The 18329-nt window shown below is 43.3% G+C and overlaps 1 protein-coding gene and 1 pseudogene across 1 annotated transcript; one reads left to right on the plus strand and one right to left on the minus strand.

Annotated features, from left to right (window-relative positions):
* Positions 1 to 1015: 1015 nt before the first annotated feature.
* On the plus strand, positions 1016 to 7749 carry LOC136475548 (choline/ethanolaminephosphotransferase 1-like). The gene is made up of 18 exons (XM_066473042.1): positions 1016 to 1418; positions 2318 to 2327; positions 2414 to 2464; positions 2618 to 2695; positions 3027 to 3102; positions 3185 to 3207; positions 3297 to 3397; positions 3983 to 4077; positions 4280 to 4348; positions 4560 to 4629; positions 5692 to 5755; positions 5841 to 5881; positions 6021 to 6105; positions 6384 to 6446; positions 6540 to 6598; positions 6686 to 6738; positions 7069 to 7141; positions 7224 to 7749. Exons 1-18 carry the CDS (start codon positions 1282 to 1284, stop codon positions 7243 to 7245), a joined length of 1170 nt encoding a protein of 389 aa, XP_066329139.1. The 5' UTR covers positions 1016 to 1281; the 3' UTR covers positions 7246 to 7749.
* Positions 7750 to 13778: 6029 nt separating this feature from the next.
* Positions 13779 to 16191, minus strand: LOC136468453 (uncharacterized; annotated as a pseudogene).
* Positions 16192 to 18329: the final 2138 nt, after the last annotated feature.

Here is an 18329-nt window from a genome sequence, read left to right on the forward strand (position 1 = left end):
GCGAACGGGCCTTGGTTCAAAAAAAAAATCCATTTCTCTGGTTTCACAAATTTCTTTTTAAATTACACCTAGAATAATATGTTTCCACTAAGAAATGCGCACACGTATTTCTCTAAGCCGTGACAAAAAACAGACTTCTATTCTCTCTATCTCTACTATATAATTTAAAAAAGAATAAATACCCAGACGTGTTGCGTTCCTCTCGAATACTCACTGCCTGTTTGGAACGGAGGGATGTAAAACAGAGGAATAGAGAAAAACACAGGAATAGGAAAAGAATAGAGGTTGAAAACATAGGATTGAAAAAACATAGGAATTTATAGAAATTGGCGTTTGGAACAAAGGAACATGGCTAGCATAGGAATTTAAGAGTTTTCCTAGAAACTCAATGGCTTAGGCTAAGCATAACAGTAAACAAAATTCCTTTCGTTTTATAAAAAAAAAGCTACAAATAAGTTGAAGCATCATGGATGGTCCACGTGCCAAATATTATCCTTTCTCCTACTCTGATTAAGCACCCCGGTCTTTTTTATCTATTGTAGTACTACTTTAGCGTTATTTATCATTTTCCTCGATTCCTCTGCTAATGCAGTCCGTCATCGGGTTGCAGAGACAGCAAGCGCTCGTTCGCTCGGTAATCGCAAAGGAAAAGAAAACAAGGGCTCACGGTGGATGTTTTCTTTCCTATGAAATCGGCATCCAGCTACAGAAATCCAAAGGAAAGGGAAGTGAATTTCCTCCGTTCGAAACACTCAGTCCAGCTTCCTTTCCTCCGTTTTCTCCTTCCTACGATTTTCCTTCGCATTTCCTACGATCTAAACAGGCCCTCACAGTACATTATCCTTTTGCAAATATACGCCAATGCAGAACAACTTTTTCTTTTTCTTTTTCTTTTTTTCCGAAAGTAACGCGGAATAATAAATAGGAAAGGCACATGTGCCTAGTGGACCCGACACTAATACGGCGCAAACGGAGGGACCAAACCGTAAAAAACGCACGGTTCCGCTTCGTCTTCCATTCATTCCGCTTCGTTGTCTCCTCCTCTTCTTCGCTCCCTCGTCCCCGTCAGACCATCATCCCCCACCCTGTGACCCAACCGGGGCGCCGGCGGTCTTCTCTTGGCCCCGCTAGATCCCGCCAATCACCACGCGGCACGCGGCCTCCCACGCACGCGTGCTCTCCCCTTCCTCGCTTCGTTCCTTCCTTCCGGGATTCGGATTTGGGGATTGCTGTCTGTCCGTCCCAACAAGGAGGAAGACGAGGCGAGGCGAGGGGAGGGAGATGGGTTACATTGGCCACCACGGCGTCGCCACGCTGCGGCGCTACAAGTACAGCGGCGTCGACCACTCGCTCGTCGCCAAGTACATCCTCCAGCCCTTCTGGTCACGATTCGTCAACATCTTCCCGCTATGGTTCCCGTAAGCGTCCTCCCCTCTCTGCCTCTCTCCCCCCCCCCCCCCCCTCTCTCTCTTTGATTCTTGCTTCATCCGTCCGTGTCAACCTCCAACTCTCCCCCGTTGCTGAATGGCGTAGTGAGAATGATTGGTTTTCCAGCAACAAGCTAAGATTGTTTTCAGACCCGACCCCGTTGGCGGTGCTGCCTGCCTGCATGCATCCACCATCTTGCTGACATTCTGTTCCTATTGGCCACACTGTCCTGATCTGGTTTTGATTCATTGTATACCGACATCTCCAGTTCCGGCTTATTTGTGTGGCATCTGCCATGTGTGTGATTTGATTTGGGCAGTTCGAGCTTACCTGGCACTAATGTTCTGTAACGCTGAGTCCCGACCTTTAGCTTAGCTTGAGGAATCATCTTTAGCTTTGGTGAGCATCCCCCAGGGACTGCAGACTGCACACAGCCACAAAGCAACGGCTTTTGCTGAGTGTTTCCATCTTGCAAAGCTGAAAAAAGCTTGGCTCGCATTCTGTAACCATGTTCTTCCGGATTAGTTTAAGAGCCTTGCCTTCAATGTGACATCTGAGGATTATTCTGACCCATGTACTTTAACGCCGTTATTTTAACTTTATGCGATAGCGACTAAATCAAGCCTTACCATTCTTTGATTCTGCTGTTCAGTTGCTTCCTTGGTAAATGGAAATGGGGTATGCCTTGTTTTTTTTTTCAAAAAAAAGTATCCTGTCATTTGCTGTTTACCTGCAAAGTTTATCACTCCGATGAAGTAAGTCACGTTTGCATTCTTCCTTCAAGTTAATGCTTGCACACATCAAGCTGTTGCTTCTTTTTTCCTCTGTGCTGAGTGCTAACCTTATCTTTTTTTATTTGTTTTTTGGTTGATGCTGGGATGATCTGCAGACCAAACATGGTGAGAGTTCAATTCACCTGCTCTTACAATGAACTGTGCTTCTTTTGTTGTCCTGATAGAAAGTATTGATGCATTTTTCTTTTCAGATTACACTGACAGGTTTCATGTTTCTACTGACATCGGCATTCCTTGGCTTTGTAAGTATCTTACTGCAGTAAAGTTTTCAATACATATAATACTGTATTGTTCTTACATATGTATGTGAGTTTCTCTTTCTGGATGATCATAGTACTACAATACTAATAATTCAGAAAGCTTGAGCCTTATTACTGCTTCCATTCTACGTGCAGTTATATTCACCACATCTAGATACAGCACCCCCCAGATGGGTTCACCTTGCGCATGGACTGCTTCTCTTCCTTTATCAGGTTTGCCAATCTTTATGTGCTCACCCAAATACGCATTGCTCTACTGCCATATTTTCCCTTCACAGCATAACGCAAGCTTGGCATTCAACTAGTACTCTAATTTGTCAATCTGCACTTCTAGCACTTTTTTTTTTAATTCAAGGCATCTACTGATCCATGGTATCTAGGTTTTCGTAATCAATTTTGTGGATCTTAGGATCCCTGAATATCTTTCTGAACATCTGATTGGGGTTTTCCGGTTTTCCTGGGATCTAATAGCTTCATTTTTTTAATTGAAATATCATGTCAAACCTTCCACTTTTTTAGTTTACATGGAATGGTGTTTATGCAGACTTTTGATGCTGTGGATGGAAAACAAGCAAGGCGTACCAACTCATCAAGTCCTCTAGGCGAGCTTTTTGACCACGGTAATCTCCAGTTGGAATTTAAGCTAGTGTACTCAGTTTTAAGAAATCTCGTATGATGCTGACAAGTTTGCATCCTGTGCAGGATGTGATGCGCTTGCCTGTGCTGTAAGGCCCACCTGTCAATATTTTTTCTTTCAAGTGCAATGATTTTGAAATCGTTGCGAGCTGATTATTTTTTTTATTTTATCTATTAGTTTGAGTCCTTGGCTTTTGGAAGCACGGCAATGTGTGGAAAGGCTACCTTCTGGTTTTGGTTCATTTCAGCTGTCCCATTTTACTTCGCAACCTGGGAACAGTGAGTTCTTGTGTTCTTGCCTTGTCCACCAGCGATGAATGAAACATCAAGCTGTCGTATGATCAATCATTGTTCTAAACTAATTTGCATGTTTAATACTTTTTATATTATACATATCTTGCCAAATGGGTCATATTTCTTTTGATTAATGCCTCCCATCGTCCCGCGTGACTCTTAAGTCTTCTGGAGGCTCTATTTTTTTAAAAAACCAGACACAATATATTTTCCTTTATTATGCTGTATGGACCTCAAAACTTGATTTCTTACTTTTGTTCTAGTGGTTCATTATGGTTCATTTGGTTCTGTGCTGTTGTGCATAATATATGTTGTTGCGTGGGAAGTGCTTCAGTGCTTTCTGGAAAGTGAAAACACACTTGTGTAATTATAAATAGGGATATAATGCAGCTACCCACTATCCTGCTGAGATTTGCACAACTTAGCTTCTGCAAGTGCAAAACACTACTACTGTCAAGCTTCACTACTATATACATTTTGTTGTTTATCTTGATGCTTTCTTTTCTATTTTTTGTTGAAATGATTTCTTGTTTTCTCCTGTATAACTTCATGCTTCATTGCTCTGTGCAGCTTTTTTACAAATACACTTATTCTTCCTATAGTCAATGGACCAACTGAGGGCCTTATGCTGATCTACTTGTGCCATTTTTTCACCTTTTTCACAGGTATCATTTGGTTTAAACTGTCAATTTTCATGCTTATAAGGTCCCTGTTGAACTTTAAATAAGGGGTGTTCCTCTTCTAATTCACTGTGCATATGTATGAGGCCTTTACTCAAAAACATGTGGTTTGTGGTATTTATAGCTCATGGTTTGTGGTATTTATAGCTCATGGTTTGTGGTATTTATAGCTCATCTTCCTTTTTAGGAGCCGAGTGGTGGGCACAGGATTTTCAGAAGTCAATGCCCCTGCTGGGTTGGGTTCCTTTTATTTCTGGTATGGATGCTACCATACTAAGATTCCTTTTTTTTGTATTTATAGTTATATTATCATATGGTCACCAATTTCTTTTATTTTAGCGCCATATATATCACCTGTTCCTGGCGTTTTTCTTCCTCTTAATACTCTGTAAAAGCTTCATTGTGAAATGGAAGACGAATTGACTTTACCTATACTGAGGTTTTACGCTCATTGCCTCTTTCCCCAGAAATCCCGGTGTATGACATTGTGCTATGTCTTATGATTGCTTTTGCTGTAATCCCAACAATTGGATCTAAGTAAGTACTGTGTGACAACATGTATTACTTTCAAGTGGTATTTTGTGCTATCTGGTGTTCTGTATCATTTTTTGTATATTATATGGCCCTGTAATGAAGGGGAGCCTTGGTGCAGTGGTAAAACTGCTGCCTTGTGACCATGAGGTCACGGGTTCAAGTCCTGGAAACAGCCTCTTGCAGAAATGCAGGGAAAGGCTGCATACAAAAGACCTAAGTGGTCGGACCCTTCCCCTGACCCTGCGTAAGCGGGAGCTACGTGCACTGGGGCTGCCCTTTATATGGCCCTGTAATCTTATCTGTAAAGATCTCTAAAATTACATTCGCTGTTATATTGAGTTCTAAAGTCCAAAGAAACAATAAGTATATTTTAATCTTTATTTCTGTATATTGTTTCATATGTAAGATTAATTTAATCTTTATTTCTGTATATTGTTTCATATGTAAGATTAATTTATCTTTCCAATAAAAAAGAAATAGTTTAATCTTTAATTGATGTCTCGCTATGAAGTGAAATGGCTAAAGTGAAATTACAGTTGCAAAATGGACCACCTGATAGGTTGGTACATGAATATTATAGTGCCAGAGCTAGTTAATGCTGCAACGAACCAATTGAATGAATTGATACCCTTTTAGCTGATACATGTTTCTGTACAATATATCTAAAACAACCCCTATCAAACCAAGTGATTTTAATGCTCTAGTTGAAGTCATTATCAGACTTGCACAAAAGGTACCTAAGTTCAGTTTTTGTTTCCGCCTTTTCGTTTTTTTAACGCTTGCGTATAGATCTATGGATGGAAAGGCATAATAGACCAGCTGCTGAATTATGTACCCTTTTGGTGCTTAAGCATAAGCATACACATTGCATTTAAGATCTAGGTCTTGGACTCTTGGTTAGATGCTCTAGTACCTTTTTGAATCGCTAGCAAAGCAAGTATTGCTGATCTAGTGGAACAATACTTCATTTACTTAATGCTTGAGCTTATTGTATATTATAATTTTGAATGTTTGTATCATTGAAATATAATATAAGGTTGATAAAGTTAATTTGCAACTGTACAGCATTCACAATGTATATAAAGTCGTTGAAGCAAGAAAAGGAAGCATGGTGCTGGCACTAGCCATGGTAATATCAAAATTTATCTCCTTTTTTCTACTTTTGTGATTTTGTGATTCTCTTTCATTCATCTGATATTCTTCATTTGTGCCAGCTCTTTCCTTTTGGTTTGCTCTTGGCTGGAGTTCTTGTCTGGTAAGGCTTTTGAGACCCTTCCTTGCTTCACGTGTATGCAGTTATGCATCACTCTACCAAGAAATTTGAACTGGGCTATCTAAGCTACCAGTTTAGTAGCCTCTAGTATATCACTGAAGGATATTGCATTTTTGTGCAGGTCCTACCTTTCTTCTTCAGATATAATGAGAAATCAACCGCATTTGCTAATTATTGGAACTGGTTTTGCATTTGGATTTCTTGTGGTAAGGCCAATTGTTGTAAACTGGTTTTGTATTTGCTTTTGTACAATCAATGCCTTGTGTAGCTGTGTCCTTCCTTTGCTTCTTTGTGTATATGATCGTTTGTAAATGACACCTTCCTGTTTAAGACTTGAGAGCATTGTGTCCTTCTGCCAAAAATATAGTTTAGACCCTGATCTCTCATGCTGATTATATTTTGCTCTTACTGATTCCCTTTTTCAGATACTGTAGTGCAGTAAAAATATGAACATTACTTTATATCTGCTTATATTGTTCCACAGGGAAGAATGATTCTGGCTCATTTATGTGATGAACCCAAAGGTCTGAAAACAGGGATGTGCATGGTACTTGCTTGGAAAGCCCAATCATTCTTTTGTTCTTTTTTACACCATCCTCATTTATGGCCTTGCTAAAAAATCATATTTATCCTTCTACAGTCCCTTGCGTATTTTCCATTTGCAATTGCAAATGCGCTGACTGCCCGGCTTGATGATGGGTTTGCACCTAGATACCTTCTTCTATTATCCTTTTTGTAATAATAATTTCATAGTCCATCTAATTTTATGTTCATTGATCGTTGCAGAAATCCCCTCGTTGATGAGCAGCTAGTTCTCCTGATGTACTGCTTATTTACAGGTACTGCGTTATTTATTCTCATGATTATCTTTTCTAGCAACAAGCGGGCAGTTGTGCAGTTGTGCGCTGAAGTACTTTTTTGGTGTGTTTTTGTTGCTCAAAGAGCAACATTCTTTTCGGTGTTGTATTTATGGAAGACTAAACCTGCTAAATCATCATGTTTAGAGTGTTTCTGTTGATGGTTTGAAAACTTTAGATCAGTAGCTCAAAGCTTACCATTGCATCAAATTGACCACATTAAAAAATTCATTGACAGGCTTGTCGCTCATCTTACCTTTGGATTGTAAGAGCACGTGGACACCGGTCTGACTATTTTTTTGACTTTTGCAGTGGCTTTGTACATGCATTTTGCTACGTCTGTTATTCATGAGATCACCAATGCACTTGGGATTCACTGCTTCAGGTTTTTAATCCTCATTACCATCATCTTCCTTTGCACGTGTTTGTATCATCAGTTGGTTGACACAAAGTTTGTCTTGTGGCAGGATCACTAGGAAAAAGGCATAGTTCTCCATCCATGGGCATCAGCGTTGCCCTGAATTGTAATCAATCACAAGTGGTGCCTGCCAGACAAGCAACTTTTCATATTTATCTCCATTATATACATGGATGCTGCTTCCTGAATCACGTTTGCATCGTCCATTACGGGGATGGTGCCCCCTGAAAATTCACATCAGCATGAAGAACTTGCGGATGAGAAAACAGTGTATTTTTTAAACAATTAGTAACAGGATGTTGTGTCTTTCCTTGACCATGTGCTCATGTTATGCTCGGCAAAAATTTTGTGGAATTTGTTGAGCTGGCTGATAGTGATATATTGCAAATTAAGAATTGCTCGGTACTGTTAAAGGAATGGCCCTTCATACATTTTTTGTGTGCTATCCTTTTGCACAACGCATTATCCATGTTATTTTCTTTTGTTTGTAGGAGGTTGTCTGCGTTATTTTAAGAAGCCTGTATCTGTTTCTGATTGGATTTTTATTATGCAAGTTTGGAGCAATGTGCGAAAAATATCAGTTCCCTTGTGTGAAAAATGTTTCAGCTGAGCTTATGTGCAACTATTGTCTTGGAAAAATACTTAATAATCTCATAAACATAATGTAGATAGACACTAGTTACTAGTAGAAAGTATTTGTCGAAATCGTGAAAACCATGAAATATAACGTGACAGGTCCGCATCCGGCGCCAAAGCCAAGCAAACACAACTAAAGCACCCATCAGTCAGCTCAGCCCATTCTAGGCTGATTTATCATTTATTAATGATTCATGTTGGTGTGATGGGGCAGCAACATCTCAACTGAAGCACTTTTATTGTCAAAAAAAAAAAAAAAAAACTGAAGCACTTTTGCTTCCTGTGCTGGAAGAGTTGAAAAGTCTAGACTCAAAAGCTCTTCACCGGATCTACAAAGTTCCAAGAAGTAAAAACTGCGCTGCACAACTCGTTAACCCCATCAGACAGAGAATGTGAGGTGGTACTCTTCTACCACCTTCTCCTGCGCTAATCCCCGGCACTCTACTGTAATTTCTCCGCAATTCCCTATGTCAAGTATCATATATTAGTATGTATATTGGCATGCTGACATGTGTTCAGTCAACTTCAGAAGGCTGGAACAAATTTCAGGCGTATAGATAGATGATCATACCTTGAGACTGTTCCAAATGCACCTTTACCAAGTTCTAGCTCTGGAGAAAAATCATTTGTGATTTGTTTCAGAAAGCTTGCAGGTATATCCTTGGGCAATGTGCTTCAGAAAGTTAGTAGTCATCTCTGAAGATTTAGAAAGTTGTGATCTGAGCGACAGCAAGACACAGCACGGGAGGAGGGGGACAAGACCCCCCAAGTCCATAAAGTTTTTACTGGAAAAAATTACATTTTGTTAGAAATCACGTTCTTCGGCACATACAATCACAAGCACAAACAGGGTGAACACAGAGTTGGGAGGAAGAGGGAGCTTTTCTGCATTTCACTTTCACTTTCATTCAGTTACAGCTGTGAAAAAGGACCTCCTATATATAGCAAAGGAGGCTAGGTAAAAACCCTGCTATAGCCACGTGCGCCCCTAATATCACAACAAAAAACATTTATTCAACAACTTAATAATCTACATTTATATTAAGGAGATCGTAACAAAAATCTTGTCATATATTTTTTATGCTTTTTAGACAATAAAAAAACATAAAACACAACTAGAACAAAATATTTTCGTTCATCTAAACTTGTTTTCCTACAATATTGGGGTGCATTTCGCTAATTTTAGGTTCATTGAGCGGCGTTACTATTATACATCGACTTTCTATCTCTTTTGCGGATCACGATGTAGATGAAGACGTTTACATACATGCACGCATACTTGCCTCTAATAAAAGCATGCGTGGGACTTCCGCAAGACTGAGCTGATAGGTCTCAAGATTGATCAATTACCATAGACATCGTTATCAAGGATACGTCGCCTACTACTAAAGATTCCATTATTTCATTACAAAGAATTTAATCAGCCGAGCTACGTTCAATTTTCTTATATTGCTCGTTGCTACCTCCCCTGTGTATAATTGATGGCTTCGCCACTGCTTCTGTTGGGTTTGCATCCATCTTGCTACGGCACTCTTCTTCTAAGTACACCAATATAGGCACCGACCAACACGTCACAAAGACGTTAATTAATCTTCTCCAAACATGGAAACTCATAAAAAACAGCTTGCATTGGTGGTATGCATTTTCACTGTGCTACAGCAAAAAAAATCGATGATTAACTTTTGGGGGAATTCCTTGTGTGCCATTAAAATATGATTTGATATGATCAATATATCTTAGAAAAATCATATCTTTTTTTTGCGGAATTAAATGAAAATAATTTTTATATGAAAATTATAGATCTCGACGAGATCTACAACTTTCTAGTTTTGAGTTTTTTATTTGAAGTCATTAAGATGCTAAAAAAAATTAATGACATATTTAGACTTAAGGGTATTTTCGACTTTTCACGCTTGCGGTCGGGTTCATAAACCCGGGGTCCCTCGCGGACCGGCTTCCCCGCAAAGGCTCGGCCCGAGCAGGCAGCACGCAACTCATGGGCCGGCCCAGATACCTGAGCGACAGGGCGGGGGAGTGATTCAATCTCCGACCGAAAGGCCAGGCTGAGGAGGAACAACACCCGTTTTCTGACTCCGGCCCACCTCTCCGACCGGAGCGCTCGCTTCGGTCTCCAGCCCGCCTCCGGACGTCTCTCCGACCAGAAGGCCTGGCCAAAACACTACTTTCGACTCCGACCCCACGTCTCCGACCGAGGTATGCAAAGACCCTGCTCACTGCTCTCCTCCGACCAGCGCAAACCAGAGCCGACTGGGACCAAACGACCGGGGACGCTCGCCCGGAAGGGACCAGGGAACGTGCGGAGAAAAGCAAGGCAAGGCTCACAAGTCAAACCACGGTACCAGGGACCATACCCTGCACGGAACAGCACTCCGTAACTGCCCTGACACAAACAGTATTATAGCCGCCGACATTTCCATCTACAGTGTTATGGGCGCCATTGACTCCCATACGGTAAGGCCCCCCACATGCCTCCGGGCATCGATAGTGTTGTGGGCGCCGGGATTTACCGTACCGAGTGCACATGGTGAAAGTCCTCACATGTCTCTGGGCATCAACAGTATGTGCAGGTACCGACATCTGCCATACCCAAACAAGACGACGGACCTCCTATGTGCATCTGACATCCAACAGTTTTGTGGGCGTCTACCATCATCCTGTACCCATCGCGTGGGCAACAAGGCTTAGAAGCATTCATACTCTCTCCCTCTCACTTGTAAGACCATCCCCTTCATCTATAAAAGGGGATGCGCTCTTTCCCAATAGACCAGGTGGATCAAGTTGATTCAGGCCCAGTCCCTTTAGATTCATTAGATCGACCAAGTTCACTAGTCCACAACCGTAGAACCGCCAGGTTCGAACCTCAAGCGCACGCTTGAACACTTAGCTCATAGCGGAGCTCCTGTCGCTCTCGGCCCTTCCGACCGGAGCCGATCGAACCTCTTGTACACCCCATCTTTCTCCTTCTCATTTGTAACCCCACTGCAGACTTTGAGCACCTAGGCTCAGGAATAAAGTCACCGACCGACTCAAACTGGATGTAGGGCACGTTGCCTGAACCAGTATAAACACTGTGTCATTGAGTGCTAGGCCACATCCAATCACAACGTACGACAAAACTATAAATATTTATATGTTGGTCACTTTCTGCACCGACACCTGTAGTTTGACGGCGTTAGAGCCCAAATTGACGGCAATGGCATGGAGGGCACAAAAAAGTTGAAGCAGTGGTGCTGAAGACAGCTGAACTTTTTTTAGGGACATACAGAGCATTGCGATATTTTTTAATGGCACACATGAATTCCCCCTTGACTTTCATATACTCTGCCCATCAAAATGGAACGCAGAAGGCGAGCTCACTCGCTGTGTTGGGCACGGGAGGTGTAGCGCTGATGTTTTGGCCCAAGTAATGGTCCGTGGGCTTTGTTGGGGCGTAGGTTCGCTCGCTTGTAAGAACTACTGGGCCGCAGAGAGCTCCTTCTCTTGGGCTGAGTTTCAGGAGACTTTGGCATTTGACCCATCATGAGAAACGGGTTTCGCAGTTTTACCATCCCTCAAATTGGTTTTGCAATTTAGCCATTATGAAACGGATGCAACCCGCTGGAATACACTTTGTGTAGTTTGAATTCGTGAAAAAAAGAAGACACCGACTTCCATTCCTACCCCTGGCGCTGTTACTTTCGTTCCATCAGAACGGATCAAACAAAACGGATCGGCCCTCTCCTCCATCCCCATTGCTAGCCTTCCCCACGCCGCTCCCTCCCCGTGCCGGCGCCGGCGCTGGCCTTCCCCACGCTGCCCCCTCCCCTGCCGGCACCGCCCTGCCACCACGTCGGACCCCTCCCATGCTGGCGCTGGCCTTCCCCCACGGCGCCCCCTCCCCTGCCGGCACCGCCCTGCCACCACGCCGCATCCCTAGGCCATCCAAGTGCCGCCTCCGACCCAGGCCAACCTCAGCTCTACCCTAGGCCATGAGCCACGCCTGCGCCCAGGTTGCCACGCCAGGCCGGCGCGTCCCCAGCCGACGCGTCCACTCCCGTGCCATTGCTGGGCTTCCCCAAAGCCTCCTCCTCCCTTGCCAGCACAGGCCCGCCCCCATGCCTTCTCCTCCCCTGCTGGTGCAGGCTCGCCCCCACGCCTCCACCTCCACTGTAGGCGCTAGCCAGCACTGCTCCACTTCGGCGCCGCCCAAATGGATGGGAGCAGCAGTTCGACGGGGGCCATCCAGAGGGCTGGGAGTAGAGTCAGTCTCCCTCTTGTCCACTGTGATAAATGCAAATGCCACATTGTCAAGGCATTGATGGCAAAGACAGAGAAGAACTATGGGCGCATGTTCTACATCTGTTCAACTCGAATGGTTCTATGATTTCTTCCATTTTGTTTGTAATTCATTTGTTGTATTGTTCAGTCAATTGAAATTTCTTTGCATTGTTGATAGATGGATGGTGGTGGATGTGACTTTTGGAAGTGGGAGGACTATGAGCAATGGCTGGTTGATAACAAGCATGTGCCACCCTCTTATCAGCCTATTTTTCAGAGCACTAAGATGCCACAACCAGAAGAACATACCAAGGGAGATGGTGGACAACTAGAGCAGTTGAAGTACCTGACAGGAATAGCTAAAGAGATTGTGTTCTTGCTGAAATGCTTGATATTAGTTTGTGCACTTGTACTAGTGACCAATTTGTATAGAATTGTTAAGAGTGGGTGATGAGTGTGCTTTCTGTAATTGTAGAACCTGTGTGCTGAAATAAATGAATCTAGAATGCTTTCCTATCTCTGTGTGTTGTGTCATGAATCTAGAATGCTTTCCTATCTCTGTGTGCCATTTGTCATTCTGTACATGTTTCCATTTGTCTGACATAACTGTATGGCATCTGCTACTGTGTGTATCATAAGCTAAGAAAGAAGTTAGTTGCTTCATTGTACCTGCTGTGCTGGTGACTGGATTTTTAAGCCTCCTGCAAAAATCAAACATATATAGCTGCTACTGATCTGTTGAAGGTAATGCTACTGCTACTGATCTGTTGAAGGTAATACAATAGCTGCTCTAGAAACTACAGTTCATACTCTACTCATGGCACATTCTCAGTTAGTAATCTCAGTTAATAAACTCAGTTTTTTTGAATTTTTTGCAGCTACTGTGAACGTGATCTTATTAGTTCGGTCTGATCCTGTTAGTTCTGCAGCTACCATTTTCAATCATGTTTGGCAGCTACAAGCGTGTTGTTTTAGTTAGAATCTTGAGAAAGTTTCCAAGAACGATTTTTGGGTCCAATTTCATCTATCTTCTTGTCATTTGTGTTATCCAACAGCCAAAGCTTTTGGCTATTTTGTGCATGTTGTTCCTTGATTGACTACAAACAGAGAACATGGATGCAAATAGAGAACAGTATAGGAATGCTTTCCATGACTCAATCTGGAATGCTTTCCATGACTCCAACTCCACCAGCATGAGCATCAATAAGTTTACAGTTTCAACAGCAGCCACACTTTTGCATATTTTGGAAATAGACTACATTATGCAAATTCTGGATTCATTGTCAAGTACAATACCACATACTTCAGTTCCACAAGACGACACAAGTTTCAAAGGTGAAATCAAAGTTCTAGAAACAGACTACATTGTCAAGTACAATACCACATACAACAGATTGTGGAAACAGACTACATTATGCAAATTCTGGAGGTTCAACTCCTGGGTTGGCTGATGACTTGTTTCTTCCTTGGCATCAGCTTCTTTGCAATTGTCTTCTTCATTATTTTTCCTTGTATCTTGCTGGGAGTACTTGTGTCTTCTCCCATCAGACTGTGCATTGGCTGAGGACTTGTTTCTTCCTCCATCAGAAGATTAAGTTGTCTGACATTTGGAAAAAAGGAGGAGAATTAATGAAACAAAATATTAGACATATGAATGAATAACAAAATATTGGACACTTGTACCTTCGTGTCAACCTATTAGGACTATCATGCTGTAGTGTTTCCCTTGTTCTAGTGGGACTTGTGACTGGTGGGACATGGCCATATTCATTGTGACTGGTGGGACTTGTGACTGGTGGGGCTTGGCCACATTCGTTGTCAGGCTCCCCAGAAACATGCTTTTTGCTCTCTTTACAGGGACCTTAGCATTTTTGCCATACTTAGTTGTATTCGGCCTAGCCTTCCTTTTTGGTGGTTTCTTAGTCCCATTAAGTCTGCACTTGTAACTAGTTTCTCCATGTCCCAATTCTCCACATCTCTTGCATTTCCTTTTCCCTCTAATCAGTTGCCTCTTACCTTTAGTAGCCTCACTGGCCTCCAATTCAGCATCTTTGTCAGCTTCATTTGCAGCCTCTTTGGCAACCTTCTTGGTTTTGCCAGCACTGCCTCCTTCCAAACAACCTTTAATTCTCAGTTTCCTGTACCTTTCAACACCCTTTTTATCAAGTGGTGCCTCAACAGGAAAAGGAATATCAACTTTTGGCCACTGTGTCTTATCTGGAAATAGTTCTATAAGCCTCTTATATGCATTTTTGAACCTCTACACAGAGTAATAGTCATGAACAAAGTCCTCCAACTTTACATCAGCACTTTGTTGGGCTGATAGCAAGACCAAAGCATGCCGACAAGGCTTTCCAGTGTGCTGCCATTCAAGACAGGTACATTCATGCAAGGATGACTTGACAACATGTCTATTTTGTGTGCTGGTAGTGTCATGTACTTCTGCAGCAAAACAACCTGCCTTCACAACGGTTAGGTTTCCTAATCCCCTAGTCCTTGCTTTCAGTATAGTTAGGATACCAGGTAGGATGTTACCCTCAAGTCTCTCTGAAATCAACCTTCTCTTGTTCCATAATACCATTAGCATTTCTCTAATTTTATCAGCAAGCTCAACTACAGGAAGATCCTTCCAATCTCTAATCTAGTTATTAAAAGACTCTGTAAGATTGTTGGTAACATAGTCACACTTAATTTCTTGATTGAAAGCACTTCTCATCCACAACAATTTGTGGTGGTTATGAAGCCATTCCAATACTTCAGGGCAAGCAGTCACAATTTCATGGAAGAAATATTGGAAAACTTCAGGCCTATATGTCCTAGCTGCAGGATACATTTTTGAAAAAATGTCTCCACCAAATCTTTTTATGAAATTCTGCATTAGATGCCTAAAGCATTCTCTATGCTCAGCATTAGGGAAGACATCTCTAACAGCTTTCTCTAAACCTTTGCATGCATCAGTGCAAATAGCAAGTAGTGGTAGGTTTCCTATTGCTTTGTGTAGCTGAGTCATGAACCATGTCCAGTTATCTATTGTCTCCCCATCTATGAAACCAAAAGCAAGAGGGTACATCCAATTATGACCATCTATTGCAACAGCTGCAGCCAAATGTCCATTCCACCTACCATTAAGTGCAGTTGAGTCTATGCTCAGATAAGGCCTACAACCCTCTAAAAAACCCTCAATGCAAGGACTTAATGCACAGAAAAAATCTGTGGAAGTAAACCTTGCCATCTACCTCCTTTAAGTCAATTTCAATCACACTACCTGGTGACCGCTTCAATACCTCTGCCCTCCAGCTAAACAACATTTGGAAGCTCTTCTCCCAGCTGCCAAATATTTCCCTCAAGGCAATATTCCTTCCCCTCGCCACTGTGTCATAGTGAATTTCACACTTGTGTTTCTCTTGTAGCTTCTTCTGCAATTCTTTAGGGCCCATGTTGGGAGTCTTCTTAAGGTGGTGAATAGCCTTTGATGCTACCCAGCCACTTGTTGGAGTGGTGGTCTTCCTCCTTGCACTAGAAGAGCATGTATGCCGAGAAATCAAACATGTGACCTGCAAAATACCAATGAATTAGATATTGACCAGCAACAAAAAAATGTAGAAAAATGTTAGCCACTAGTTAAACACCTTAATGGTTGCCCCATTAGGTTGCCTCCTTCCAACAATATGCCACGGGCAACCTTCTACATTGCAATCCCCAATGTACCGTTGTGGCTTAGATTTCACTATGTGCAGCTCGAACTCCTCATTTATTGCAAACTGCCTCATAGCCAATCTGAATTCTTTCATGTTAGGGTACACAGTGCCAATGTCCATACAAGGATTGTTTGGGTCATAGACTAAGATTCTCTCCCCTGGCACATGATCGTCAACAGGAATGGCAGCCCTAGCTGTGTCAATCTCCTCCTCAATAGTGGCATTCCTATTTTTAGGCCCGTTTTCCATCTCTGTAGAAGCCTGCTGAGCCTGCTGCTCTTGAGATCGATGTTCATCATCCTCGGTTCTCAAACCCAAAAGACAAAATAATTGATCCTCATCAATTATTTCTTGCCTGCCCTCACCCTCTTCATCATTTGTGTCAGCAATCTGCAGGTTGTCCCATTCAACACCTCCATAATATTCTATAGCCAATGCATTGCCACTAACATCACCACATCCATAGTCTACAGCCTTTGTATTGTGACCAACATGACAAGTGTCTGCTACAGACTCTAATCTAAGCTTAGGCTCCACATCGAGCCTGGATAAAGCGAATGCAAGAAATATAGTTAAATTTCTATTCGAACAACTCTATCAGCGTTTCGAACTACGTTCGTGGACTACAAATACAAGAGAGAGAGAGTGCATACCGAGGAATTAGATCACTCCAACTGCAATCCATGGGGGAGGCGCCAGCTTAGTGGACGCGTCGGCTAGGGACGCATCGGCCTGGCGCTACAACCTGGGCGCAGGCCTGGCCCACGGCCTAGGGCGGAGCTGAGGCTGGCCTAGGCCGGAGGCGGCGCTTGGATGGCCTGGGGATGCGGCGTGGTGGCAGGGCGGTGCCGATAGGGGAGGGGGCGACGTGGGGGAAGGCCAGCGCTGGCACGGGAGGGGTCCAGCGTGGTGGCAAGGCGGTGCCGGCAGGGGAGGGGGCGGCGTGGGGAAGGCCAGCGCTGGCGCCGGCACGGGGAGGGAGCGGCGTGGGGAAGGCCAGCAATGGGGATGGAGGAGAGGGCCGATCCGTTTTGTTCGATCCGTTCTGATGGAACGAAAGTAACAGCGCCAGGGGTAGGAATGGAAGCCGGCGTCTTTTTTTTCACGAATTCAAACTACACAAAGTGTATTCCAGCAGGTTGCATCCATTTCATAATGGCTAAATTGCGAAAGCAATTTGAGGGATGGTAAAACTGCGAAACCCGTTTCTCATGATGGGTCAAATGCCAAAGTCTCGAGTTTCAGGCATATGCAACATGCTCGAGACCTCTGGACATTCTGAAATCATTTATTTTTTTCGAAAGGTTTGTTCTGAAATCATTTATCTTCGGAGCGTTGAGACAAAATTGGACAGAATAAAAAATATATTCATGATCTCTCTCGAGTAGTTTCTATGATCCAGTTTTTAAAAAATGTGTTAGCATCTATAGGTTCAAATAAATAAACTATCAAAACATATCCAATCCATAATTTTTCGATAATGCTCTGTCCAGGATGTCGGGCCGCGATGCCCACGAGGCTTTCTTATCCGCTCCTACACGTCATCGCTCGCACCACTCGCTCGCATCGCAAAAAAAGAAATCATTGACGTGCACTCCGCTCTGTACCCGTGGCCGCCGCTCCCACCCCCACCGGTCGACGCGCGCTGGCTTTGCACTGTCCGCGTCTCTTCCCCGGCTTCCTCTTCCTCTCTCTCTCTCTCTCTCTCTCTCTCTCTCTCTCTCTCTCTCCCTCTCCCGATGTGGCCCAAAGCGCGACCACCTCCGCACGCTGCGCATGGCTGGCCCGGCGGTACCCTAGCCGTGCGGCGCAGCCCCCTGACGGGGTGGCCACTCGCCCGCATCGCACACTGCGCGCCTCCGCCCCACTCTGCCTCGCTGCTCCTTCCACCATATCCACTGCGTGGCGAGAGATCCAATGGTGGTGGGGACTGCAGCGCCGGCAACAGGGCTGTGGGGGGCTGCGTGTCAAGCCCACGATACCAACGGTCACGAACGGGTCCCCGCCGGCCTAATAGTAGGTGGAGTCCATCTGGTCAATGTGGTGACAGTGCGGCTGCCTTCGGTGAACTCCACACGCCGGCGAGCCTCCATTTTGCAAGTATCAAGGAGATGTTGCGATGTGCTAAAAACGCATGTTGCAAGCATATGTTTTAAGTGTTTCGGATGTTTCAGAGATATGTTACAATTGTTTCAGATGAATGTTGCAAAAGTATATCAGAATGTTGCATATGTTGCAATGGTTGTACACGTATGTTGCAGAGGTCTGTTCCTAATATTTCATTTGTGTTTTTGGATGTATTGTTGCAAATGTGTTTATCTAGATGTTGCATACGTTTTCACATATGCTGCAATTATCTGGATATTACGTATGTTTGCAATGATTTTCAAGTTGTTTTCATGTTTTACAAGTGTTTTCAGAAGTATGTTTCAAGTGTTTCATTTATCTTCAGATGTATATTGCAAGTGTTGCATCTAGATATTTTAAAGGTAGATCGGGTGTTGCAAATATTGCAATGCGCGTGATAAGCCCATGTTTGGTAG

The sequence above is a fragment of the Miscanthus floridulus genome, chromosome 8 (genome assembly GCF_019320115.1).
Source record: "Miscanthus floridulus cultivar M001 chromosome 8, ASM1932011v1, whole genome shotgun sequence".
NCBI lineage: Eukaryota > Viridiplantae > Streptophyta > Magnoliopsida > Poales > Poaceae > Miscanthus > Miscanthus floridulus.